The sequence below is a fragment of the Vombatus ursinus genome, unplaced genomic scaffold (genome assembly GCF_900497805.2).
Source record: "Vombatus ursinus unplaced genomic scaffold, bare-nosed wombat genome assembly UNPS02014832.1, whole genome shotgun sequence".
NCBI lineage: Eukaryota > Metazoa > Chordata > Mammalia > Diprotodontia > Vombatidae > Vombatus > Vombatus ursinus.
The window spans coordinates 76,606,480-76,633,282 of record NW_020954610.1 but is presented as its reverse complement, the minus strand read 5'-3'; the positions used below and the strand labels follow the sequence as shown (position 1 = coordinate 76,633,282).

The window sequence follows — 26,803 nt, the reverse complement described above, 5'->3', positions numbered from 1 at the left end:
CCACATCCGTTCAATGACTAAAGGCTAGGTCAAACAATATGGCACGCTGTTACTGGATAGAAAATACGTCCCCCTGTTGTAACTTGGAAATGCTGTAGGGAAAAAAAAACTAATTAGTGCATTTAGGATATCAAGTTTATATGTTCCCAAAGAACTGTTAAAAAAATAAATCACTTCATCAAGAATAACGTTACCTTCTCCAGGCCCTCTGAATCACAGCAGCAGCGTGGTTCTTTTTCCGGAACAACTCTTTCCTTGTTCTTTCTTTTTCAATGATCATCAGCCGGCTCTCCAATGGGAGAAGTTCAATATTGAAATTCTGCCCCACTGGGGAGGACAAACGATCACCTGCATTTGCTGTTTTTGTCTTCACCGAGTTCAGCCTGTCACCAGGCATGGGGTGCATCCCTGTGTTATTGGGCCCGGGTCTTGCCAATCCTGTTTTACTTGGTAGCCCAGAGCAAACTCTTCCCACAACTTCATTATCTGCCCCTCTGCTTCTTTGTCCCCGATGACATGAAGCCTCATTCCCTGGGTAAGAGGGTTCCGCTTTGGCACTTCCAGGCCTGCTAGAACCAGCCGGAGAGCACCTCTCTCCTTTTAGCTCTTTACTTTGTCTTTTCATCGAGTACACTTTGGTCCTTGATACCGTTTCGCGGTGCTTGCGGTGCCTCAAGTTTCCAACTGGGCAGTTAGAATTCGGCAAGCTCATTGCTGCTATTCTGTCCAAGGGCTCACCGCTACAAGCCACTGTCCGCGTCCGATCTTCTAACTTCTCTCCAGCTCCCCTTGCCTTACTAGAAGAGGCATGCCTTGGGACACCCTTTCCTCTGAGAGATGGCGATTCTTGGCTTTTCTCACCTTCTGACTTAGAAATGGCCACCTGAGGCTTGTGTTCATTATCCCTTTCATTGGGGCCAAAGTGGACAGAAGGAACTTTGCCTTTGGAATGCTCTCTGGTTGATTCTTAAAAGAGACAGGAAAAGCAGATATTTATTAGCACTAAAATCACAAGGCACAGCTTATTTTGACACTTTATTTTTCTTTCTTCTTCTTCTTCTTCTTTTTTTTTTTTGGGTGAGGCAATTGGGGTCAAGTGACTTGCCCAGGGTCACACAGCTAGTAAGTGTCAAATGTCTGAAGCTGGATTTGAACTCAGGTCCTTCTGACTCCAAGGCTGGAGCTCTATCCACTGCACCACCTAGCTCCCTTGACACTTTATTTTGCGTACAATTGGTCCAGAAAATACTCTTATAGCAGAGGTCTCAACCTTTTCTATTCACTGTACCCCCTTGCCTTTCAGCAAACCTTCCTTTACACTCTATTCAATATGAAAAGAAATAAATTCTGGAGTTTATCCTATGTGAGAAATTAATAAAAATCAATTTAATAATATTCAATGTGAAATTAAATAGATTAATGTTTCATAAAGAAAACTTTCATTGGTACATAACCACATTTTTTAGGACCAGAAATTCTATTTCTTTTTAACCCAAAGTTCATTGTTAAGGGCAGCTAGGCAGTACAGTGGATAGAGCATAGGGGCCTGGAGTCAGGAAGACCTGAGTTAAAATCTGGCCCCAGATACTTACTAGCTGTGTGACTCGGGGCAAGCCACTTAACCCTTGTTTGCTTCAGTTTCCTCAACTGTAAAATGGGGATAAAAATAGCACTTACCTCCTAGGGTTGTGAGGATTATATGAGATGTAAAATGCTTACCACAGTGCCTGGTACATAGTAAGTGCTATACAAACATTAGCTCTTATTATTTGTAGTAGTCGTGGTACAGTTTTTGAAATAGTAGCATATCCAATCTGTTGCTTTGGATTTGATCAAGAACAGATTGAGAATTCTAATTCATCCTGTTGTTATAGATGGAATGAATGCCTTGTGAGCACATCTAAGAATAGGACATGCTTCCCCAAAATTTTGTAACTTCATCGATTGGAAATCAATTCAGAGTTTCCAGTTATTGTGGAGATAATTTAGCTTGTTTTTCCATTGGATTGTTGCCACTGATTTTTTTTTACTCTCTTAATACAAGAAAGGTTTCATATCTAACCTCATTCCTTGGGTTTTGGCCAGTAGGAATTACTCCTTTAATTGTCTCTCTCAAATATTTCAGACGCATAACACTTCCTTTCCTACTCCACATTACCTTCTCACTGTTCTCTCTCCACTCCTCAATATTTTTCACTAGCCCTACTACTTTTAGAATATTTCAATAGAATAATATAATATTTTTACCAAATATTTCCCATGTCCTCTTGACATGTTTCTCTTACTTGCTGGAGGCATGCCTACCCCAGGTTGGGAAACCCTTGTTCTCTAGCATCACAGTGATGCTGATGATAGTAATAATGATGGGGGATGGACAGAGAGGCAATAATACTTCTCATATTGAGCTTCAAAAGACTGTTCCCTGGCATGTACTTTATCTTTGTTAAAACAAGGGTTAGGCCCACAGGGGTGGGGAACTTGCAGCCTTGAGGCCAGATGTGGCCTTCTGGGTCCTTGGGTGCAGCCTTTTGATCAAGTCCGAGTTTTACAGAACAAATCCTTTTATTAAGGGGATTTGTTCTGTGAGGTTTGGATTCAGTCAAAGGGCTGCACTTGAGGACCTAGGGAGCCGTATGTGACCTCAAGGTCGCAGGTTTCCTTACCCCTGGGTTAGGTCATGGCTCAATCACATGAAATAAGGAAGCTTACAGTTCAGAAACGTAAATAAGTTTGAAAAATCTTGCAGCCAATAACACTTTCATCATTCCACAAAAACAGCACTGATCCTAGCTACATTTTCCAATATCTCTCTCTTACTCTTACAGTCCTGTCCAGTTCTAAAATCCTATCTTCCTTCCCTCTCTAGCCATGACCACTCACTTTGAGATCCTCCATCCTTTCATTGGGTCGCCCTCACCACCGATAGTTTCAATAGAAAGAGCGCCGAGTCAGACACCTGAAGATCCTGGTCATAGTTCTTGCTCTGTCTTAGTCTCACTGTGTTATCTTGGGCAAATTATTTGCTCTCCTCCAGTGCCTTAACTTCCTCATATTTAAAACGGGGATGGCGAACCCTGTGTAGAGGGATATAAGACTCAAAAACCATAAAAGACAAGGACGCTTTAGACAAAAATTGTTATGCCGATGAGGATTGTGAGGCATGGTGGGGTACTGGAATGGGAGTCAGGTGACCTGGTTTCAGATCTCAGCTCTGCTGCTTCTGGTGAGATCTAGACCGAGTCAAGTTTCCACTCAAGCTTCAATTTTCTCATCTGTGAAATGGGGTGGGTTTGGACTAAGGTCCTTTCTAGATCTAAATCTACGATTCTAGGATCTTTAAGGTGTCATCCAAGGTTAACATTGTTCTAACCTGAGAAGGTGAAATCTGTGGCTATGTAATAGAATATTTTGGGCAAAGCTAATGAGTTGTGGCATTTGCAATCATTACTTTTTATTGAGGTTTGCAAACTTGGCGCTGGAGGTATTTGTTTCCCACTTGGTTACTAATGGGGTAAGCAACATCTGGGAAAGTGGTGATTCTTGGGTTATGGAAATCTGGTCTACATAGTCAGGTTGTAGCTGCAGGTGTGATTAACTGAATTAACCTCATAGCTGGCTTTGCTTATCTATGCATTTTTATTGAAGGGAATAGGGAGAAGGAGTGAAATAGACATGACTGTGATACTAAGAAAAAGTAAAAGAAACCAATAAAGAAAGCCTTGTCAGCACCCTGTTAGCTAAAAGAGACATTAGCCCAGCTTCCAGGCAGTATGGTTCAGTGGAAAGAAACAAAGGAGCTGGGCTCAAATCCTTTCTTTGACAATTTCTACCTCTGTGACCCTGGGTAAGTCACTTAACCTCCTTTGCCCTCAGTTTCCTTATCTGTAAAGTGAAAAGGTTGAACCAGATAACCTCTTATTTCCTTTACAACTTTAGAGACATGATTCTGATATCTACTGTTTCATTAGTGTGAGTTAAAATGTACCTTTTTGTCTTTGGTGATTTTCTCCCTGTTTTTCTGTGGAAGGAAATTGCTCTTTTCTGTTTGCTATGTCTGGGGACACTCCTGGGGACCCTCTGTTTTTTCCCATTCGGCTTGGAGAGGCATTGCTGGAGAATGGTGGTTTGCCAGGAATAATCGTGGGTTTGCTGGGCGGCTGTGGAGGCCTGGTGGCTGGGGTTCGCTTCTCTGGAAGCTTCTGTGCTTGTGTTCGGCCCTTCATGTGGTTCAGCGTTCCCTTTTGGTGTTCTCCTTCTTTCCTCTTGCTTTCTTCTTCACGTTTTCTAGAATCAAAGCCAATGCTTTTTATCAACAAGACTGAATGTCAGGGCATCCCAAAGTAGTCGGAGAATCTTAGTATTCCCTAGCTAGCTCAAATTCATTCGGTGCTTTCAAGTTACAAAGCACTGAGTTACGTACGTGTTTATTGGAAAGGGAGCTGATTTCACATGCTACCAATTGCTTGGCAGGGTCTGCTTGGCTACTCAACATTCCTTCTACCTAACCATTGCTGAATCTCTGTCTTATTCTCCCCAGGGACTGATCCAAACCTTTTTCTCTCTCTTCAAGCCCTCATTTGTCTGAGGTAGTTATTAAAGACGGATTATTTATATGGTTAACCAAATGCCCTAAAGCATGTATGCCATTTTTTTTATTCATTGCAAAAGCTATGTCGCTTCTATTCTTTTATTTTTTAAATTTATTTATTTTTAGTTTTCAACATTCACTTCCATAAGATTTTGAATTCCAAATTTTCTCCCCATCTCTCCCCTCCCCCCACCCCAAGATAGCTTGCAATTTGATATAGGCTCTACATAAACATTCATATTGAGCCTATTTTCACATTAGTCATGTTGTAAAGAAGAATTAGAACTAATGAGAGAAACCATGAGAAAGAAGAAACAAACAAAAAAAGAGAAAAAGCACAAATAATATGCTTTGATCTGCTTTCAGACTCCATAGTTCTTTTTCTGGATGTGGACAGCATTTTTCATCACGAGTCCTTTGGAGTTGTTTTGGATCCTTGCATTGCTGAGAAGGGATGAGTCTATCAAAGTCAGTCGCCAAATATTGTGCCTATTACTGTATACAATAGTCTCCTGGTTCTGCTCACTTCACTCAGTATCAGTTCAGATAAGTCTTTACAGGTTTTTCTGATGCAGCTTCTATTCTTTTTCTTTTTTTTTTGCTGAGGCAATTGCGGTTAAGTGACTTGCCCAGGGTCACACAGCTAGTAAGTGTCAAGTGTCTGATATTCGTAAATTCTTAGCATCACCCACTCTGTCATCCTTTCTTTCACAGAAGAAGAAGCATCCCTACTTCTCACTAAGGCCACACTACTTAGACCTTTGATCTTATTCTCTACGCTTTCTCTCTCTTGTGTATCTTCAGTTTCTCATTCTTCCATCTTCCTACAAAGTGCTCAGATCTCTCTAAATCCTAAAAAAAAAAATCTCTCCTTTAATCACCGCACCTCCGCCCACCTACTATCCGGTTTCTCTCTACTTCACTGCTAAATTCCTTTAAAAAGCTCTCAGGTGTTCATGTTACTCCTTCCTTACTATCGCCTCACCTCCTCGGAGTCTCTCTTCTCATCTCACCTTTTGACAAACTGCTCTCTTAAAGGTCACCAATAACTTGCTAATCACCACATTGACAAATGAACACTTTCTCTCAGTGCTTTTGACCTTTCTGAAACATTTGACAGTTGCTGACAACCTCTCATCTGTATGCTTACACCTCACTTAATTTTAGAGACAGCACACACTCCTAAACTGTTGTCTACCCTTTTGCTGACACACTTATGGCGGATGTTTCCCTAAGGCTCTATCCTTGGCCCTCTGCTCTTTTTTTCTATCTTTATACTTCCTCCCTTGGCCATGTCATTTCCAGTCATTGATTTCAACTACCTGTATTCAGGGGATTCCTAAATCTCTCTCTCCAGCCCGACTCCTCTTCTTAGCTCTTGAAACTTATCTTCAATCACAAGAAATTTCAAGTTGGGTAGCTCACTAGCAACTCAAACTCAATGTGTTAGAAAAGTGATTTTCTTATCTTTCTCCCTAAACCTCCTCCTCCTTTTGACTTTAGAATTCTGTCTGTAATATCAACATTTACTTAATCTCTCATGTTCAAAACCTTGGAGTTATATTTAATACTCCCTTTCCCTCACTATTCACATCTAAGCAATGGACACTATCCTGTGGTATATCGCAGTCTTTGGGACATCTCTTGAATCTATATTAATCTCCTCTCTATTCCTACAACCACAAACTTTAGTACGGGTTCTCATTATCTCTCGCCTAGATTTTTGTAGATGCCTTCTAAGCAGGGCTTAACTGTTTCCTTTCTCTCCCCACTTCAATCCATCCCTTTCATTGCTGCCAGAATAATCTTCCTTATGCCTAGATTTACTTATATGACTTATATTGGCTCCCTATTGTCTACTGAGTAAAATCGGTCATAGCAATTTTCTAATCAGTCAGTCAGTCAGAGAGCATTTGCCTACTTACTGCGTGCCAGGCACTGAGGATACAAAGAAAGACAAAAAAACAGTCTCTACCCTTAAGTTGCTCCCAAGCTAATAGGAGAGATAGTATGTAAAAAACCAATGTACAAATAAGATATATACAGGATAAATTGGAAATGAAGGCACTAAGATTAAGGGGGACTGGAAAAGTCATCTTAAAGAAGGTGGGACTTTGGCTGAGACTTGAAGAAAGCCACAAGGCAGAAATGAGGAGGGGGAGAGTTCTAAGTATGGAAAATAGCCAAGGAACATGCTTAGAGCTGGCCACAAGATGTACTATAAACAATGACAAACAAATGAGGATTTTACTTCTAGCACATAGGAAAAGAAGGACGAATTTTAACAGTGATGTTCAGAAAGACCACAATGGTTTTTTTTGTCTTCGTGATCCCATTTGGGATTTTCTTGGCAAACAAAGTGGAGCGGTTTGTCATTTCATTCTCCAGCTCATTTTACAAATAAAGAATTGAGGCAAACAGGGTTAAGCGACTTGCCTGGGGTCACACAGTGAGGAAGTGTGTGAGGTCAGATTTGAACTCATGAAGAGTCTTCCTGTTTCCAACCCCAGTGCTCTGTCCACCTAGGTGCTCTCAAGGGACTGTTATCTATGCTCAAAGTGTAGACTGGTTTACCTGCTAACAGATAAGATAAATGGACTCCTGGGACTCTACTCTCCAGGTTATCAGAGGGAATGAAGTGCTCCTTAAAACAAAGAGAAGGGCTTCAATGTAAAAAAGAAAAAGAATCCGCCGAGGCAGAGGGGAATCCTAATGTGTTGTCAGAAAGTGAGCAGGCAGAAGAATGTGCCATGGAAAAGGAAGAGAAAAATGAGGAGCACTGAAAGCTCGGGATTAAGTAACCCATATAAGGTCCTTCCCAAGAGCAGCAAGTAGCAGGTACATAGGGTTCTGCTCATGGGTAGGTCAAACTAATATAATAAAAATGACAATTCTACCTAAATTAATTCATTTATTCAGGGTCATACCAATTAAACTACCCAAAATTATTTTATAGAGCTAGAAAAAAATAATAACAAAATTCATCTGGAAGAACAAAAGCTCAAGAATATCAAAGGAATTAATGAAAAGAAATGCAAGGAAAGGTGGCCAAACTGTACCAGATCTAAAACTGTATTAATAAACAGCAATCATCAAAACTATTTGGTGCTGGCTAAAAAATAGAGTGGTGGATCAGTGGAATAGGTTAGGTATACAAGACACGGTAGTCAATGACTATATTGATCTACTGTTTGATAAACTCAAAGACTCCAGCTTCTGGGATAAGAACTCATTATTTGACAAAAAATGCTGGGAAAACTGGAAAATAGTATAGCAGAAACTAAGCATAGACCAACATCTTACACCACATACCAAGATAAGATCAAAATAGGTATGTGATTTAGACATGAAGGTTGACACCATAAGCAAATTAGGAGAGCAAGGAATAGTTTACCTGTCAGATCTATGGAAAAGGGAAGAATTTATAACAAAATGAGATATAGAGAACATTATGAAATGCAAAATGGATAATTTTGATTATATTAAATTGAAAAGGTTTTGCACAAACAAAGCCAATGCAACCAAGATTAGAAGGGAAGCAGAAAGCTGGGCAGCCAGCTTCTCTGATAAAGGTCTCATTTCCAAAATATATAGAAAACTAAGTCAAATTTATAAGAATGTAAGTCATTCCCCAATTGACAAATGGTCAAAGGATATGAACAGGCAGTTTTCAGATGAAGACATCAAAGCCATCTAAACACATAAGAAAAAAAATGTCCCAAATCACTATTGATTTGAGAAATGCAAATTAAAACAACTCTGAGGTATCACTGTACACTTATCAGATTAGCTAATATGACAGAACAGGAAAATGATAAATGTTGGAGAAGATGAGCGAAAATTGAAACACTAATGCATTGTTGGTGGAGTTGTGAACTGATCCAACCATTCTGGAGAGCAATTTGGAACTATTACCAAAGGGCAACCAAACTGTGTATATCCTTTGATTCGGCAATAGCACTACTAGGTCTGTATCCCAAAGAGATCATAAAAAAGGGAAAAGGACCCACATGTACAAAAATATTTATAGCAAATCTTTTTTGGTGGCAAAGAATTGGAAATTGAGGGGATGCCCATCAACTGGGGAAATGGCTGAACAAGCTGTGGTATATGAATATTACATTCATACTATTGTTCCATTAGAAATGATGAGCAGGCAGATTTCAGAAAAACCTGGAAAGACTTACATAAACTGATGCTGAATGAAGTGAGCAGAACCAGGAGAACATTGAAACATTGTGCGATGACCAACTTTGATAGACTTAGCTCTTCTCAGGATAACTTTTCTTAGTTGAGTCTCTTGCCAAGCTCTTTTAAACTTGATTTTCTTTCCACTATTTAATGTTTTATGAGAAGATACTGCTCATAATCTGCTATTCTTCATATGATTTTATAAATGAATTTATTCCTATGATTATCTTTGGCTGCCATATCTCTCTGCTTAGCAAGATTAAGTATTTGCTTTTTGAGGTGATTTCTAGGCTTTTTTGTTCCTTTCATGCTAATTAATTTATATTTAGGGAATGGTGATAATTTGTGTCAATGTCTGATCCTATCTCCTCTTCCTATGTTTTAGGCATGAATAGCCTATTCAGGTAAGTTAGGTTGGAGCTGTTTTGATTGCATAACATATCATTTTCATATTTTCTTCTAACTTTGTGTTTGTTTTGATCTTTCCTGTAACAAGACAACCATCTAACAGTACAGTCATCTGACTATGACTTCGACATCAACAAGCCATTTCCTGTCTACTGAAATGTAATTAATTTCATTTTTATAATGTTACGTGATGCTATGTCCAGCACAACCCTTCCCCTCCCCCACCTTTGGGAATACTTTTCTCAAAGAAAGTATTCCTAATACGTAGGCATGAAATGTCTTTATTTCTACCAACAATTTACTTCCCTCATTTCTTGTCCAGAAATAAATTTCCTAACATATTTTTTGTCATCTTCCCCATGCCTACCTTTGTATTAAAGCTACTGGGTATCAAAGTACACATTGATTTAATTTGGAAGGTCTTACTGAGTTCTTTGGATAATTTCCCTACCTGAGCCTCTACAATAGATGTTGGCATGTGAGAGGAGATACAGTAATTTTCATAGCAGTCCTTTGCATATATTTATCATGAGCACTGAGGTTCAACAGTCCTAATGTCCTTTGAGAAACATCCTTTGAGAAGATGTTTCTTATTTCCTTTGGAGTAGGTTTATCCTTTCAACTCCTTTTCTCTTTTCCATCCAAGGAGAACTTGCAAAGCATCTTTGCATTTAGCTATTTTGTCCTCTGATAATTTTTATCGTAAGAATGTTAAGATTGACGTCACTAGATACAGATCTCACATTTAGAATACCAGTAGGTAATTTAAAATGTACAGATGGCATAGAAACTATGAATCTTAGCATCCTCTGTCCCTTTCCCCAACTCTGCTAATGGCTCTGAAGATGCAGAAGGAGGCCACATAGGATCCAGGGCCATTTTAAATTTGACTTTTAAAAAATTGGTTTTCTTTGGGGACCATGGTAGTATTTTTCATTTGTCTAAAGCGTTCATCATTAAGACTCCAGACCCTTGGTAATGAGCCTTTTCGAACTTAGTGAGCTAACTCTCAGAAAGGAAACATATTGGCAGGGGTCATTAAAGATAATATGAAAGTCAAATTAAGTTCAAGAAAATAATACAAGAAATCTTACAAAGCATTATATGTCGCATATCAAATACTATTAAACATTTTAGGACTTCCAAGAGGTAGAGATAACTGTGGGCTATGGTGTTTCAGGAAAGGCTTTATAGAGAAGATAACATTTGAGCTATCTTAAAGTATTTGGAGAGGTGACATGTGGAGAAGCTTAGGAGGATATGTGAGTAAAAGCACAATGACATGGAAACATGAGGTATTGCTGGGATACTGGTAGACTAGTCTAGATGGAATGATGGGTACTTGTATAGGAGTGATGAGGGAGAAAGATGGGAAGGTTGGTTGGGGCCAAACTGTGGACAGCTTAGAATGCCAGGCTAGAGAACTAGACTTTATTTTTAGGCAATAGGAGATACTGAAGATATCTGAGCAGGGGAATGACATAATTAGAGCACCTTTTGAGATCAATCTGATGGCAGTGTGTAGTATGGAATGCATCTGAGATAGACTAGAGTCAGGAAGATGAATTAGGAGGCTTGTTACAATAGTTTAGGTATGAGTATGGTGGTTGCAGTGGAAGTGGAAAGGAAACGACAATATGTGACATTTTTTTCAGAGAATCAATGGGACTACATATAAGACCTGCATATGGATTTATTTTTGCCTCTGTCTAAAAACAAAGTTGACATCATCGGTGTGTGTGAAGCACGATGAACGGCAGATCTTATGTCAGAGTAGAAAATTGGCGATCACAACCTCCTTGGAAAGACCCGCAAGAATGGTGCCCATATGGGTGGTATTGGCTTCACTGTTTGTAAGAATGCTGTTTGCCACATTAAAAGTTGTGATTTCCTCTTGCCTTAAATGCTAAAACTACGTCAATGCAAGAGTCTGAAAATTATTCAAGTATATGTGCCAGCACAGAGCAATAGCCAATATTGAAAGATAGCAAATGAGATATTAGGAAGATTCTGTTCAGACCTTGAAAAGATGATGAAAGAAATGCCAACCAAGATTATTATGCAGAGTGATTTTAGTTCCAGCCCAGGACAGAGTACCAGGCAGGATAAGACTTCCATTGGCAAGTCTGGAAGAATTGTGGTTTGATCTTAGCCACCTCTATTATCAGTAAACAACAATGCATGGTTACAGATGGTGGAGAAATACTTATGGAGAAGTCTCATGGAAAGATATACAATCAAAATGATTTTGTTCTCAGGGACAAAAGGAGTTCTCTAACATATCTGTTGTCACAGAATCATTGGCAATGAGAAACCATTGGTTTCTCAGAGGGATACTAATTCAAGATATTCTAGAAGAATTGAGGAAAACCCAAAAGGCCCTGATCAGAAAACTGTTCCATGAGATAACAATGGCTGGTGAACTAGAATGGAAAGATATTTGATTCAAGGAAGAAAAGGAATCAGTTCAGGCTGAGCTTCATTTCTTTATGAAGCTCAGCCACCAAGAGATCAGGGCAATCTGAAAAAGGTAAATGAATGAGTATTGTTGTTTGGCAAGAGCCACCAAGATGAATGAAGGAGGAAAGTTTGAGAGGGAAGAAGACAAAATATTATGCCAAGAATCAGGGTAGGATTGCACCGACTAGAAAGGAGTAAAGAGATAACTGGGAAGAAAAAAAAAAGCTTGAGAAAGAAATCTTTGACTAAAGTAGAAAATAGTTGTCATGACAAAGAACAGACCAGGGTAAAAATAGTTTCTATGAAGAATATGACAATGACTTCTAGACTTCTTGCATTTATGTGACTGGTGTGAATTGACCGTGAAGGCATCATACATGCTATTTGGAACCAAGTGGCAGAATCAGTTAAATAAATGCATATTGGGAAATTATGGGATCTATTCTGAACACCATCTCAAGAAGAGATGGAAGACATAGAAGAGTTATTCCATAAATCACTGCATGTACTTCACAAGTTATCCTGTAAGTAATTTTATTCCTTCATTTGTGAAAAATGAAAAGCTATGCTTCTGAAAAAAATATGATCCTGATAACCTTTGCTGTTCTCCTAGAACTCCATAAACTCTCCACCTAAAGCTTACTCTCCCATATCAAATAAGACAAAGGAATATCATGAATTCCACAAAACCATCATGCCAAGCATCAAGGAAGCTCTTAATAAACGCCTATTCATCAATTGAAGCCACAAGCAGGCTTGTTTTCATGTTATTTAACCATCGATCACAATGCAGTCTGATAATAAAGAAAAATGCAAAGAATATTGAGTATCCATAGGCTGTGTGAACTATAAAGGTGACTTAATGGAAATACCGATGATATTGAAAACACCTTGCTCAAGAGTAGAGTAAATCCAATGAGTGCTGAGATCACTGAAGAGATGAATGTTGAATTTGGAACTGATATCAAGTTGTTTGTATTTCTGTAACAAATCAGGATCTTTAGAGGAGTTCAGCAAGGGGATACCATCACCCTGAAACTATTCATTGCTACACTGGAGGTGCACTGGGAACATGACTGAAAAACAATACATCACAATTATGATTGATGGTGAACACATCACACAATTACTTCTCACAAGTGATCGCGTCTTGTTCACAAGTGTAGAAAAGTTGGAGTTGTAGAAAAGAAAAACTAGCAGATGAAGCTGCAGAGTGTACATAAGCTATTTAGCTCAGAAGTAAACATGGATCAAATAAAGTGGATGCAAAATGAGCAGTCCCACTAAGCAAGGTCTATGTGGATGGCTTGGAGATCCAAAAAAGTAGTGGAATCCAGCTTCCTCAAGCCATTGATTCCAGCAAGATCAGAACATAAGATTAAATAACCAATATTCATAGAATGCTTTAAAGTTCTCCAAGCATTTTACATACATTCTGCTACTTGAGCCTCAATAACCTGTGAGGTATATTCTATAGGTATTATCCCCATTTTGCAGATAATGAAACAGACTCATTACCAGTACTCTATCTATTACGCAATAATATCTTTCTAACTGGCATAGATGGATTCTTTAATAGATAAGTGATCAAAAAAGTGAATAGTGAAGAGAATTGCAGATTACTAACAACCATATGAAACTAAGAATATGAGAAGTAAAAATTAAAATAACTAAGGCTTCACTGTACAGCCAGGAAATTGGCAAAGATGACAGGAGATGGAAATGGTTAATGTTGATGAGATTATGGGAAGACAGGCATAATACCGGTACAGCCTTGAAGTGGTCCAATCAACTTGGAAAATATTTGGAATTATATGAAAAAAATGACTGATACACCTTGACCCAGAGATCCCACTCCTAGGCATATACCCCAAAGGAAGTCAAAGACGAAAAGAAAGGTCCCATATACACCAAAATATTCATATCATCAATTTTTGTGATGGCAAAGAACCAGAACCAAAATTCCTGCTCCCATTGATTCAGCCATTTCTCAATTGTTGGGCCCTTTAGTTTAGTTCCAGAGAGTTTTTTTTGGTTGCAACTACAAATAATTTTGCCATAAATATCTGTAAGTGACTGACTTTTCCTCTTCTCTTTTTTGCTAAAACTCTGAGATCATTGTAGTAGGTGTTCAGAAAATATCTACTGAAGAATGAAGCAGTGTCTGGTGCCAAATTCTCTAGTAATGGGACTCCAGTAATTGTAGCATCCCTGCTTTATTACCTCCTGAAAGTGGAGATGGGTAGGGGTAGGGTCTTTTGGGGTTGGAAAAACTCCTAGATAATGGGAACAGCAGTAAAGATGCTATGGGGACTTTGGAAGTAGAAAGGAGAAAGGAATGGGAGTGTGTCTTACAATTCAAAATGGGTCTGCAGTCTGGCCAGTTGTGTTGGTTGATGCCTTTAAGCCTCAGGTTAAAGGTAAGCTACCCGTATACAGATCTTCAAAAAGAAATGGTGAGGAAGGAGGGTAAGGGGGAAGCCTGAAGCATTTTCCAAGTCACTGGTGAAGTCCATTTAGTTTCCTTTATGGAGCCCAATATTTGCTTTTCACAAATTTCAGTTCTTGTGTATGGGGATAAGTTCATGATCTATGGCTGAAATGGTCTTGCACTCGTATTTGTTCTTCATAGCGGTTAGAGAATAACGCCACCCTCTTCTTGGGAAAAGTGGACAGATGGTAAGTGTCAGAGCATGCAGCTCTCTGATACTTTGATTTGACTCGGATTCTGTAACATGGTTTGCTGACTGTCAACACACTAACTCACAGCACAGCAAATGACAGGTTAGTTATGCAGTGTGTCATCGGCAGCTCCTGTGATTCATATCAATGCCAGTAGGAGTCATTTCAGTGCAAGCTGTCAGGGAAAAGCATTAACTCTATCTGTCATTCGCTATCTTATCATGTATGCTCCACAGAAGAGGCTGATTGAACCTGGGCGCCTGAAATGCTGCTAATTGATCTAAAAACTGCACTCCTGGCAGGCCAGGGTACTGCATTCCCTCTGGCATTGATAAAAGTGGCTGGTTTCAAATACTAATATTGGCATTGCACAAACAGACAATATGTGGGTGTCTGTCTCATGCTTGGTATAGATCTCCCTGCCATTACCCTGGTGTTTGAGCTGATAAATTAGACCTTACTATTCACAGAACAGTCATTTTCCTTCCTCTAGGAGAAGCAAACAGCCCACTAGCAGACCTGCTGCTCAGTCCATAAAAGAAATGAGACAGTCAATGTACAATCAGCCCAGAATGAGGCTAGACCTTGTCACTTGTGGATGAGTATGTCGAAGGCAACAGCTGCTCATGTATGTTACTCATGTTAATCAAATGAATTTTCCGTTGATCAGGGCCTGGGGTTAGTGATAGGGATAGAGAAGGAGATTATTCCCCTGCTGAAGTTTTTCTCTTTGATTCCTCCCAACTGAATGGAAGTAAATGGGATAATCATGGAGAGAGCAATGAGACAGTTACTGAATGTGTAATTAGAGCTTTACTTTAATAGTGGTATGGAATTAACACTAAAAAAAATCTATATTAGACTATCTATATCTAAGCCTCCAGTTAGCCCACTTGGTACATGGCTCAAAGTAGAACAGGGCATTTAGGGAAATCTGATACTGTACCCATTCCTGTAAAAAAAAAAAAAAAGATCCCCACATTTAAAAAAAATTCAAACGCATTTGTGTTCACCATTTTAATATTAATAGTGACAATGCATTGCTATTCCCGACACTGCTCAGCCCACTGACCATTTCAGACCCATTCCTTCTTATTGGCAACCACTTACAACTTCATCACTGGAGTTTCATTCTTGAGAGCTTTCTACCCCTCTTGAGTCTTGGACTCAAATGGGGATCCTATATCAATCAGAAATCTGAAATCTGCTCTCCTTAAATTTAGAGTCCTTTCCCAGGTCCCCCTTTTGATTGTGAAATCCAAGAAGGCATGGCTACTTCCTTCTAAGATTCTTATGATTTTTGCTTCACTAATTGGTATTCCCATTATTGGTCTGACTCAGCTATAGAACAACAACATCCCTGTGTTTCTGTGACCTCCTGAAGAGACAGTGACCTCGGTCAATATCAGAAAAGTGGAGTTCTTCATCATGTTTGAGTACTCTCATCTTTAGGAGAGATTTCAGAGACTTCAGAGATAGGAACCCATGGCCTGAGATTCAAAAAGGGAAGTTAGCTCAGAAGTGAGATGAAGTTTTTCAGTGCATGCCCTCATATCAGGTTGATACACAGCCACCTCTTTTTCTTTTGTTTTCCTCTTTCCTTATGTCCCTAGGTGTTAGTACTTCACTCTTCCCCCACCCCAAATTACTTGGTATTTACTTTGCAAATACTTTATAGCAAGCATTCCCAAGAGAACTCAGGACTTGGGGAAATGATGTTTTACCGGTCAGGAAGATTTCCCGGAATTCCCTGGGTCCCAGGTGCCTTAGACTTGACTGGGGACAGGCTACCCAGAGGCCTAATCAAGTTCAAGACCACCCACGCACTCTAGGCATCCTTGATTTCTATTTTATGTACTCTGGTAAACACACTTCACTTAGCAATTGTATTTCTTTCATGATCATATCCTCTGTTCTCCAAATTAAATTTGCATTTCTAGGCTATAAGGATAGGGACTGTGCCATATAAGACGGGGCATAGAAAACAAACATGGTGATCCTGATACGTATCATACATACTTTTAATTCTTCTTGAACTCGTTTCTAAGGTGATTCTTGAAACGGAATGAGCTGCTGAGGTACCATTTCACACCTATCAGATTGGCTAACGTGACAGAAAAGGAAAATGATAAATGTTGGAGAGGATGTAGAAAAATTAGGACATTAATACACTGCTGGTGGAGTTGTGAACTGATCTGGAGAGCAATTTGGAACTATGCCCAAAGGGCTATAAAACTGCGTATATCCTTTGACCCAGCAATACCACTACTAGGTCTGTATCCCAAGGAGATTAAAGAAAAAGGAAATGGATCTATCGGTACAAAAATATTTGTAGCAACTCTTTACGTGGGGGCAAAGAATTGGAAATGAGGAGATGTCCATTTGGGGATTGGTATATAATTGTGACAGAATACTTTTGTGCTGTAAGAAATGTTGAGCAGGATGGTTTCAGAAAAACCTGGGAAGATTTACATGAACTGATGCAAACTGAAGCAAGCAGAACCAGAAGAACATTGTATACAGTAACAAGATTGCACAATGATTAACTGTGAATGACTTAGCTACTCTGATCAAGACAATTTCAAAAGACTCATGATGAAAAGCTCTATCTACCTCTAGAGACAGAACTGATGAACTCTGAAGACATATTGAAGGATATTTTTAAAACTTTCTTTTTCTTGCAACATGGCTAATAGGTAAATATGTTTTGCATGACTTCCCATGTATAATTGATATCATATTGCTTGCCTTCTTAATGGGCGGGGATAGACTAGAGAGGAGGAAAGAATTTGGAGCTCAAATTTTTTTTTAAATGAATGGTAAAAATAAATACATAATTAAAGAAAAACAAATAGAATGAGCTATCATTGAATGTGTTTCAGCAGGAGGAGGATGACCGCCTGCCATATTATAGAAGGGATTCCTACTTGGGACCAGAGGTTGGACTATGTGATTTCTAACACCCCTTCTGCCATGCCCTCCCCATTTCAGACTGTCATCTCCTCACACTTGGATTATTGCAATAGCCTCGAAATTTTTCTTCCCGTCTCAAGCCTCTCCCCCCACCAATCTAGCCTCCATATTACTATGAAAGATAATAATCCTAAAGCACGTTTGATCATATCGCTTCCCTAATGAAAAAGCTCTCTATTGCCTCCAGGATGAAAAAGACTCCTTTCTTTCATAATCTGGTTCCAGCAGACTTTTCCAGACTTATTATGCATTACTTCCCTTCACACATTCTATACTCCAGCCAAAATGACCTACATTCTGCTGCCCATATACAACATTCCTTCTCCCATCTTTGTACCTTTGTTTAGTCTATCATCTTTGCCTGAAATGTACGCCTGTGTCACCATGGCTTCTTGGAATCCATAGCTTCCTTCAAAGCTCATTTCAAGGGCCATATCCTACATGGGCATGCCTTTCTTGATTTCTCCAGCTGGTACTGCCCCCCCTGTACTTACTATGTGTATATGTGTATGTATCTATACATACGTACATATATACATATGTACATAACTTTATGATATGTATTGTATCCATTCCTTCCCCACAAATAGAATATAAGTTCCATGAGGGCAGGATCTCTTCTTTTTTCCTTATTATCCCCAGCATTTGGCACAATGCCTAGCAGATAGCAGGTATTTAATAAATGGCTGTTTGGAGGTAAGGGCAGGGACTGAATTCCATTTTTTTTTTTTGCCTTGGAAAAACCTATAAGCCTAAATTGAGAGGGCTTGTGAGATAGATTGTCAGGAACAGGGTCAGAGTCATGAATACTTGGGGTAGTAGGTACTTGTCTATATGTGACTTGAGAAGCATCAGAAGGGCTCCAGTGGTCCAAATACCTTTACTATCAAATGTCAGAGTGCCTATACTTCCACTATTAAAGGATTATTTTGGGGGAGACTTCTCCTCGAGATACTCTTTTAAAATGCAAATATTTTTGGAAGAATAATATAGTATTTTCCATTATAGAATAAGCACCTTATCAATTCTTCTTTTCTGGATCATCATTATGTTACAGCTCCTCCTTGTGTGTATCCCCCAGGGCTCTGTCCTACCTCTCTTCTCTCTCTGTACTCCCTTAGTGATGACATGAATTCCCATAGTTTTAGTTAAAATTTCTATGCTAATGACTTCAAAATCTACAAATCTAGCCCTAATTTCTCTCCTGAGCTCTATTGCTACATCTCCAACTACGTCCTGAAATCTGCCCCCAGACATTCTACAGGCATCTCAAACTTGATCTGTTCAAAATGAAATATTATCTTTACTCCACCCCTCCACCCCAATGCCATCCTGCTTCCCAAATTCCCGAAGTCTTTTGAGGAAGGAATCATTTTTCTAGTCTCCAAAGTTTGCAATCTCAGAGTCGTCCTTTACTCTTCCCTCTCCTTCATTCCCTATGTAACCAATGAGAAGCCAGTCTTGTCAATTTTACCTCCATATTTCTTGCATCCCTTGCCTTTTCTCCACTCACATGAGCACCATCCTAGTTCACACTGGCATCCCTTCTCATCAGGACTTCTGTACTGGGCTCCCTCCTGCCTCCAATCTCTCTCCTCCAATACATGCTCAATCCAGTTGGTAAATTGATATTCCCCAAGGACAGGGCAGACCATGTCAAGATCTGGATCCCTATTACCACCGGGAAAAACAAACTCTTCTGCTTTACATTTAAAACCCTCTACAATCTGACTCCAAACCATCTTTCTAGACTGATTTTACTTCCTCCACCTTCCTGTACTTTCTCTACATTTCCATCAAAATGTCCTCCTTGTTTCTACATCTATATGCAACATTCTGCCTCTGTGCTTTTGCAGAGGTTGTACCCCATGCCTAGAATGCTTTCTCATCTCAACTCCATTTAAGCCTATTTCCTACTTTCATTTAAGGATCAGCTCATGTGCCATCGTTACACAAAAGATCTTCCCTGATCCTCACAGCTGTTACTGCTCCCCTTGAGCCCAAAATTATTTTGCAGTTATCTCTTGGTATCTCTTATTGTATTTATTTTTCTATGTAGATATTATTTTCCCCAGGAGCACGTTAGCTGCTAGAGGGCAGGGACTGTTTTGATTTTGGTCTCTGTGTCCCCAAAACACTAGTCACTAATAAACACTTGTTGAATTTAATTGAATCAGATCCCTTTTCTTCTTTATGGGAGGGAGTATACTACAAAGCTATGGGAGAAGGCACTAACAGATAGGGAGGTGGCATGGAAAGAAAGAATGTTGGATTGGAAGTAAGAGGGCATTGGTTTAAATCTTCCCACTCCCAGTTTCTACCTATATTGATTCTGCTTTTATAGAACAAAGAAGCTAGCAGAGAAGGAAGACAGATTTGAAATGCATTCCTAGATTTTTCCTGAGCTAATTTATTTAACTTCTCCAGGCTTCATTTCCTCATCTGTAAAATGAGGAGGTTGGAATAGAGGATGTCTAAGGTCCTCAGAATTAGGTAGATGGCTCAGTACATAAGGCACTGGGCCTGGAGAAGACCTTAATTCAAATTTGACCTCAGACACTTACTGGCTGTGATTCTAGGCAAGTCACTTACCTTCTGATTGCTTTAGTCCACTGGAGAAGGAAATGGCAAACCACTCCAATATCTTTGATAAGAAAACCTCATATAGGGTCATGAAGAGTCAGACATTATTGAACAATAACAAAGGTCCTTTCTAGCTTTAAACATTTCTACAATTTTTTAAAGAAAATGAAGGTGACAGACATCAAAGAAAAATGTTTCATAAAAGTTGGTTCTAGTTAAGAGCTTAATCAATTCTAACTTTTACTTTTTTGATATTTAAATTACTGTGCCCCAACACCTCAAAGTCTGGAGAGGCAGGCAGGTCTCAGGTTGGGCAGCTATAGGTAAGTCTGAGCTATGTGGCGCATAGACAATGGGTCGGGGCAGCCTAGGTGTTATGGAGGACACAAAGCAGTCTAAGACATAATCTCTGCCCTAAAGGTATTTCCAATGTATGTTAGGTGATGGCATATATGTCTGAAAAGGAAAAATATTCCTCATCAACAGTCATTTATCAAACACCAATTATGTACAAGGGACTATGTTAGAAACTCAAGAAAGTATATACTAAATGAATGAGTAGAACAAACTGTGATATATGCAGGAGTGGACTGGCAAATGTTTAACAACTGGCTCTCTGAAAACAAATGTCCATTTAAAAATTTAATCTGCATTATTAACATTTCCCCATCCCTTTCTAAAGCTTAGACAATCAACAAAGCAACAAACCAAGCCCGGATTTGTAGTGCTTGTGTAGTTCTGAGATGTAAATGCTCACAGTGAAAATTTAACCATCAGCTCTGGAGATCAAGCCGTCTCCCTCCAGTACACTCCTGGCGATAGGAGCTCAGTGGAGCGTGAGATCAGAGTGGTCAGGGAAAGCTTTCAGCGAAGTTTAAAAGATGGATGGGTACAGATTGGTGGAGAGAATAAGAAAGACATTGAGTAATAGGTAATTCTAGAGATTCAGAATGTTAAAGTAACTCCCCTCGCCCCAGAAAAGCAATTCATCTCTTTTTAACATCACTTCCACCTCTTCTAATCCCAAGATTTTCAAGGTTTACTTTGAGTGCTCATCTTATATGAAGCCTTCCTGATTCCCCCCTAATTATTAGCTGAGATTTACAAACACAAAAAAATGACAAGATCTAAATAAAGCTAGCAAATATAAAGCATTCACTTATCTGTGGACATGTCCTTTCTCTCTCCTCTAATGTAAGCTCCTCGAGGGAAAAGGCTACTCTTATTTTTTGTCTTTGTCTTCCAGAGCCTCACGCTGTGTCTGACACATAGTAAGTACTTAATAATTGTCCCTGTTGAATTGAATGTTCATGGCCAGAATAACTCAAAGAAGGAAGGAAATAAGCATTTCTTAAGTGCCTACTATGTGCTAGGCTTTGTGTTTGTAAATATTATCTTATTAGATCCTCACAACCCTGGGAGGTAGATGCTGTTCTTATCTGGTATTATACAGTTGAGGAGACCGAGGCAGACAGAGGTTAAATGACTGGCCCATGGTCACATAGCTACTAAGAGTCTGAGATGGATTTGAACTCAGGTCTTCTGTACTCTTGGCCTAGCACCCCATCCATTGCATCATCCAGCAGCCTGGCTGAACAAAGGATGCAAAGAAATTTACTGAGACAAAAGGATGTCAAGTTATTTTCAGTTTTAGCAATTTAAGATGCTGATGTTAGTACAAGAACAATGACCTTTGAAAAATACTTTTAGATTTCATAATATGCCTTGCATCTGATAAATACAGAAATGTAAGTAGAGATTTCTAATCAGTTTTATAACTAATATATAATTCCTTTAATAAGCACAAAGGAGAAAAAAACCTATAAAACACTAAACTTGGTTAAGTATTTTAACATTCTAAACCTCTTCATCCTTCAACCGTCTCCAAGTTCTCCATTCCTGGTTTTGGATATTCATTGTGCCAACCCGACCTCTGGGTGTTACTGATGATTCTGTCCTTACTAAGCCTGGGTGGGGAATAGGGGTGGGGTGGGGGTGGTGCCTAGATCCCCTTGAGGCACAGCGCCAGAGTGGAGAGAGCCCTGGATTGGGATTACCAGATTCATGTTGGAGCCCTGGCTGTGGGATCTTTGACACATTCCCTAACCAGCCTGTGCCTCAGTTTTTTCATCTCTAAAACAGCAGTAATAAACCTTACCACATTTAACTCATAGGATTGTGAGCTTCAAATGAGATAACATATGTCAAAGCGTATGTGTTGTGTAATATATGTCCATGATTCCAGTGTGCTGAATCTATTAAGATATGACTTAATAGGAACAAATGTAAAATCCTATATATGGTTAAAAAAAATAAACTGCCAAAGTGCAAGATGAGAAACACAGTGAGAAAATAGTTTGTGTATGTGTATATATATAGGTATACGTATGTGTGCATACATATATATGTATATATACACATATAGGTGTATATATGTATATATATACATACATATATATGGTTTTACACACACACACACACACACACACACACACACACACACACACACACATAGGACCTGGGAGTTTTAGTGGACAGTAAGCTCAATATGAGTCAACTACATAACATGGCAACCAAGAAAACCAGTGCAAAAATAGACTTCTTAATAAAAATAAAGTGCCCAGAATGAGAGAATTCAACTGTTGGAGATCTTTGAAAAAACTGCAGAAAATGGTCAGACCATAGATATCTAGAACATTCAGTTCTGGGCATCATATTTTGAAAAGGACATTGACAATATATGAGGTGTCCAGAGAAGGATAACCATGCTACATTTGGGTTTTGAAAGAACCTAGGATGTTTCACCTGGAGAAGAAAAGATTTCAAGAGGGGGAGTGATAGCTGAATTCAAAGAGTTGAAGGTGTATGTGGAATGGGGTTTAGATTTGTTTTACTTGGTGCTATAGAGGCAAAACTAAAAACAAAAGGTGGAAGTGTTGGAGAGGCAGATATAGGCTAGATGTAAAGAAAAATTTCTCAATACAATTGACAAAAGTAGAACGGGCTGACTTATTAGGTGGTGAGTTCCTCATTGTTATATGTATTCAAGTGAAGCCTGGATGATAGATGATTATGGCCGTTTTAGAGGGTGTTCTTGTTCAGGTATGGATTGTATTATATGACTTCTGGCGTCCCTTCTAACGCTAAGATTCTGTAATTCTATGACAAGGAAGAGGGAGATAGCAGGGCATTGATCCTACTTTGCCAACTTTATAATTTTGCCTGGGGCCGTGGAGGTTGGTGGGACCTGGAAAAGCCTTACAGGTTACTTTCCCAGTTCTCCCAAGTCTTCCCTGTCCACGATAGTCTAGTTTTCTGTGGTTCAGCCTTTTGTTCATTCCAGCATTTCCCTGCCTAGTTTCTCTCTCCCCTTTTGGGAAGAAGAAGAGAGAAAAGAAAGGTTAGTTTCTTATTCTCCTGAGACTCTCTCCCTTGGCAGCTCCCGTGTCGCCTTTGTTTTTACTGAGTACTAGGGAGGGGGCCCTCTTAGATTGCAGCCCCCTCCAAATGGAAAGGGCTCTTGGGTACACTCCAAGGATCAGACTTACTTGGCAGCAGCATCCTTTCTCAGCTGTTCGTGCTTCATTAGGAGATTTTTTCGGTCCTGAAATGCCTTCCTGACCTTGTACCCTTTGTAGACAGCCTGGATTTTGAAAGCAGCAATGTCTTGAATAGCTGCTATTGACAGAGCTCCGTGTTCCAACATGAATTGAATTACTTCATGGTGCTCCCCAAGCAAAGCATAATCAAGAGGTGTGTACCTAAAACAAGAAAATGATATTCAATCGTAAGAACAAAGTAATCCAAGTTGCATTTTGGTTAATAAGTCTAGATTAGTGATAATAATGAATCCCCTGAAGTACCTGAATGCATTCAAATTCACACTTTTCCAAGTTATAATTATATAAAATGTGATCATTGGTTCCAGCCCATTGGAAATATGCAATTCAAATCTGAATAATGACACCACTTCGGGAGATTCATTATCTCCAATAATAGGGATCTAGCTGTCAATGGAACTCTCTGCCTAGCCCCTACACTCAAATTGCAAAAATCTATATGACACCCTACGAATTCCCAGATTCTCAGCTCCTGGTTTGAGCCTTTCTTCTTATTAGACTGGAGTCAGAGTGCACAATTACATTCATGTTTGAGGAAAGGTAGGCCAATGAGTGGTGTAGCCTGCTAACTCAGGCTGTTTCCATGCATTTCATTTCTCAAGATTTGTTTGGGGGAAGGATGGGAGGGAAGGATGGAAGAAGGCAGAAATGGCCACTTAGAGTTGGCAAAGAACACCAGAAAAATGATTCTAGGATTTCTTTCTTTTCTTTTTCTTTCTTCCTTTCTTTTTCTTTCTTTCTTTCTTTCTTTCTTTCTTTCTTTCTTTCTTTCTTTCTTCCTTTCTTTTTTTTGATTCTAGGATTTCTAATGTAACCTATAGCTCAGAACCCCAAGCTCTGGGACTACATGGACCAGATTCAATTGTAGAAACTTTTCAAAAAAAAAAAATCAGACTTTAATGGAAGTCTATCCAGTCCTTTAGACTTAAATCACTACCCGGTGATCTCCACAGAAGGGAAAAGAACCTGAAGTAGAAAGATGGTCCCTCTCTAGTGTGTCCCACCCTCTCACAGGGACCTAATCAGTCTTCTAGACTTACTGTACTACCCTAAGGGTTTAGGCTTCCCTGCAAGAAAATTTTGACCTTAAGGTTGCTATAGAATCAACTCCATTTTTTCCATAAGACTTGCTCAGGCCACATAACTCATGGCAATGATGGAGGGCAAGAGTGTGCTCTTCCACACTGTGACTCCTGGATACTTTCTCCCTCTCTTCCCTTGGTATCTGTGGCAGCACTCTGTCAAAGAGCTAGACTGTGGAGAGCATCGAATGTCAGACAAAAGTGTTTTCAAGTAGGTGGTTTGCTTGGTTTAATGAGTCCCTTTCTTATTGCTGTGTATGGACCCCACCTATAACTTTCCATGTCAAGAAATGACCCCAAATATCCCAGAGCTGATCTCCAGGACACCCTGTGTAAAGCGTGCCTCATTCAGTAACAGGATGACAGTCTGTGTTTTCTCTGCCAGCAATTCTTGCTTGGCTTCTGGGATATTTCATTTTTTGCCTAGATGTTCCTATGTTTTATTGACATAGGAATAGATAAAACCCATCTTCCTTTAATTAGACTGAGCCAACTTAAGGGTTAAAATTTTATTTGCTAAGGAATTAATGTAGAAATTAATATCAAACATCAAAAGGTATGAAAATCTGAGATAGCTATTTTTACGTAGATGTAGAGATAATCTTCAGTTAACCCTGTCTGACCTTGCCCAAATCCCTACTTATTTCTCCTGGGAAAGTTACTCCTCCTATTTAACCGTTCCTTATGGGTATGAAAGAGAATAAGGTGTCAATTCTTTAGGCTCTAGTTAGCCCCTTGAATCCTGGGTTCCTTTGGGATAAGGCGTTATTTATCTCAGGCTGCATTTTTCAAATCCAAGACATAAATCCCCGGGGGGAGAAAAAAAATTTTCTATGATGCATTTCTTCAACCTCCTCCTCATCAGTACTAGCATTTCTATAGTACTTTAAGGTTTGCTAAGCACCTTACATATATGATCTTATCTGATACCATAACTAAGGGACTGCAAAAGATACCTTGAGAGAGAGAGAGAGAGAGAGAGAGAGAGAGAGAGAGTCAGACTTGAGTTCAAGTCCTGCCTAAGACATTTATTAGTTATGTTATCCTGTGCAAGTCACTTAACATCTCCCAGCCTCAGTTTCTTCATTTGTAAAATATCTCAGAGTTGGGAAGATCACATGAGATGTAAAATATGTAAAGTGCTTGACCAACCTTAAAGCATTGTCTGAATATCAATTGTTACTGTTACTGCTGCTACTCCTACTCCTGCTGCTGCTGCTGCTATTACTACTACTATTGCAACTATTATTGCTGCTGCTGTTACTACTACTGCTACTGCTACTACTATTATTGCTGCTGCTGCTGCTGCTGCTACTATTTTCTATTTGTTTCTTAGGGTTGCTTACTACTAGTTTCATGTGAGAAACAAATTACATTTTGAAATAAGCATGGAAATAAAAGTCCACATGATGGTATAGAAGCAGCCAAGTGGCTCAATGGATAGAAGAGTGAGGAAGACCTGAGTTCAAATCCTGCTTCAGACACTTACCAGCTATGTGACCTTGAGCAAGTCATTTACCTTCTTCTAGCCTGTTTCCTTATTTGTAGAATTGGGGGACTTGATTCAATGGCTTCTAGTATTCCTTCTAGCTCTAAATTCTATGATCCTATTATCATATGTAGTAGATAAAAGATGAGTCCTGAAGCCAGAAAGACTTGAGTTATAGTCCTGTCTCTGAAACATACTAATTGCATCTCCCTTGGATAAATTATTTAACTTTTTAGTCATCCAGGCAATTCTCTAAGGCTGTAAATTGCTGACATTCAAAGTTAGAGGGAATTTCCATCTCAAGGAGTTTTTCACATCAATAAATCACAGATTTGGACCAAACCAAAAAAAAATACTGAAATAAGGAACTAGATCAACTTTTAAATAATTATAATATATATAATGTAAATTTGGGGCAGCTAGGTGGTACAGTGGATAGTTCACTAGGCCTGGAGTCTGGAAGATTCATCTTCCTGAGTTCAAATCTAGCCTCAGACACTTATTAGTTGTGGGACCCTGGGCAGGTCATTTAACCTTGTTTGCCTCAGTCTCCTTATCTGCAAAGTGAACTGGAGAAGAAAATGGCAAACACTTCAGTATCTTTGCCAAGAAAACTCCAAATGGGGTCACAAAGAGTCAGACATGACTAAAAAACAAATAGTGCAAATTTATTTTCCATAGCCTTTCACATACCAGGTGTTCCAAAAATCATAGTACAATTTTAGGC

At 39.3% G+C, this 26,803-nt stretch overlaps 1 protein-coding gene across 2 annotated transcripts in view; it reads right to left on the bottom strand.

Moving 5' to 3' along the window:
- Positions 1-26,803, bottom strand: part of LOC114025749 (inversin-like) — a 223,771-nt gene that overhangs the window by 15,789 nt on the left and 181,179 nt on the right. For both annotated transcript variants that reach the window (XM_027839236.1, XM_027839238.1), the window contains exons 12-14: positions 23,434-23,646; positions 3,986-4,284; positions 195-966 (exon numbers count right to left, since the gene is read on the bottom strand). In XM_027839236.1, the coding sequence (XP_027695037.1) occupies positions 195-966; positions 3,986-4,284; positions 23,434-23,646 (1,284 nt within the window). The remainder of the gene's footprint in view (positions 1-194; positions 967-3,985; positions 4,285-23,433; positions 23,647-26,803) is intronic.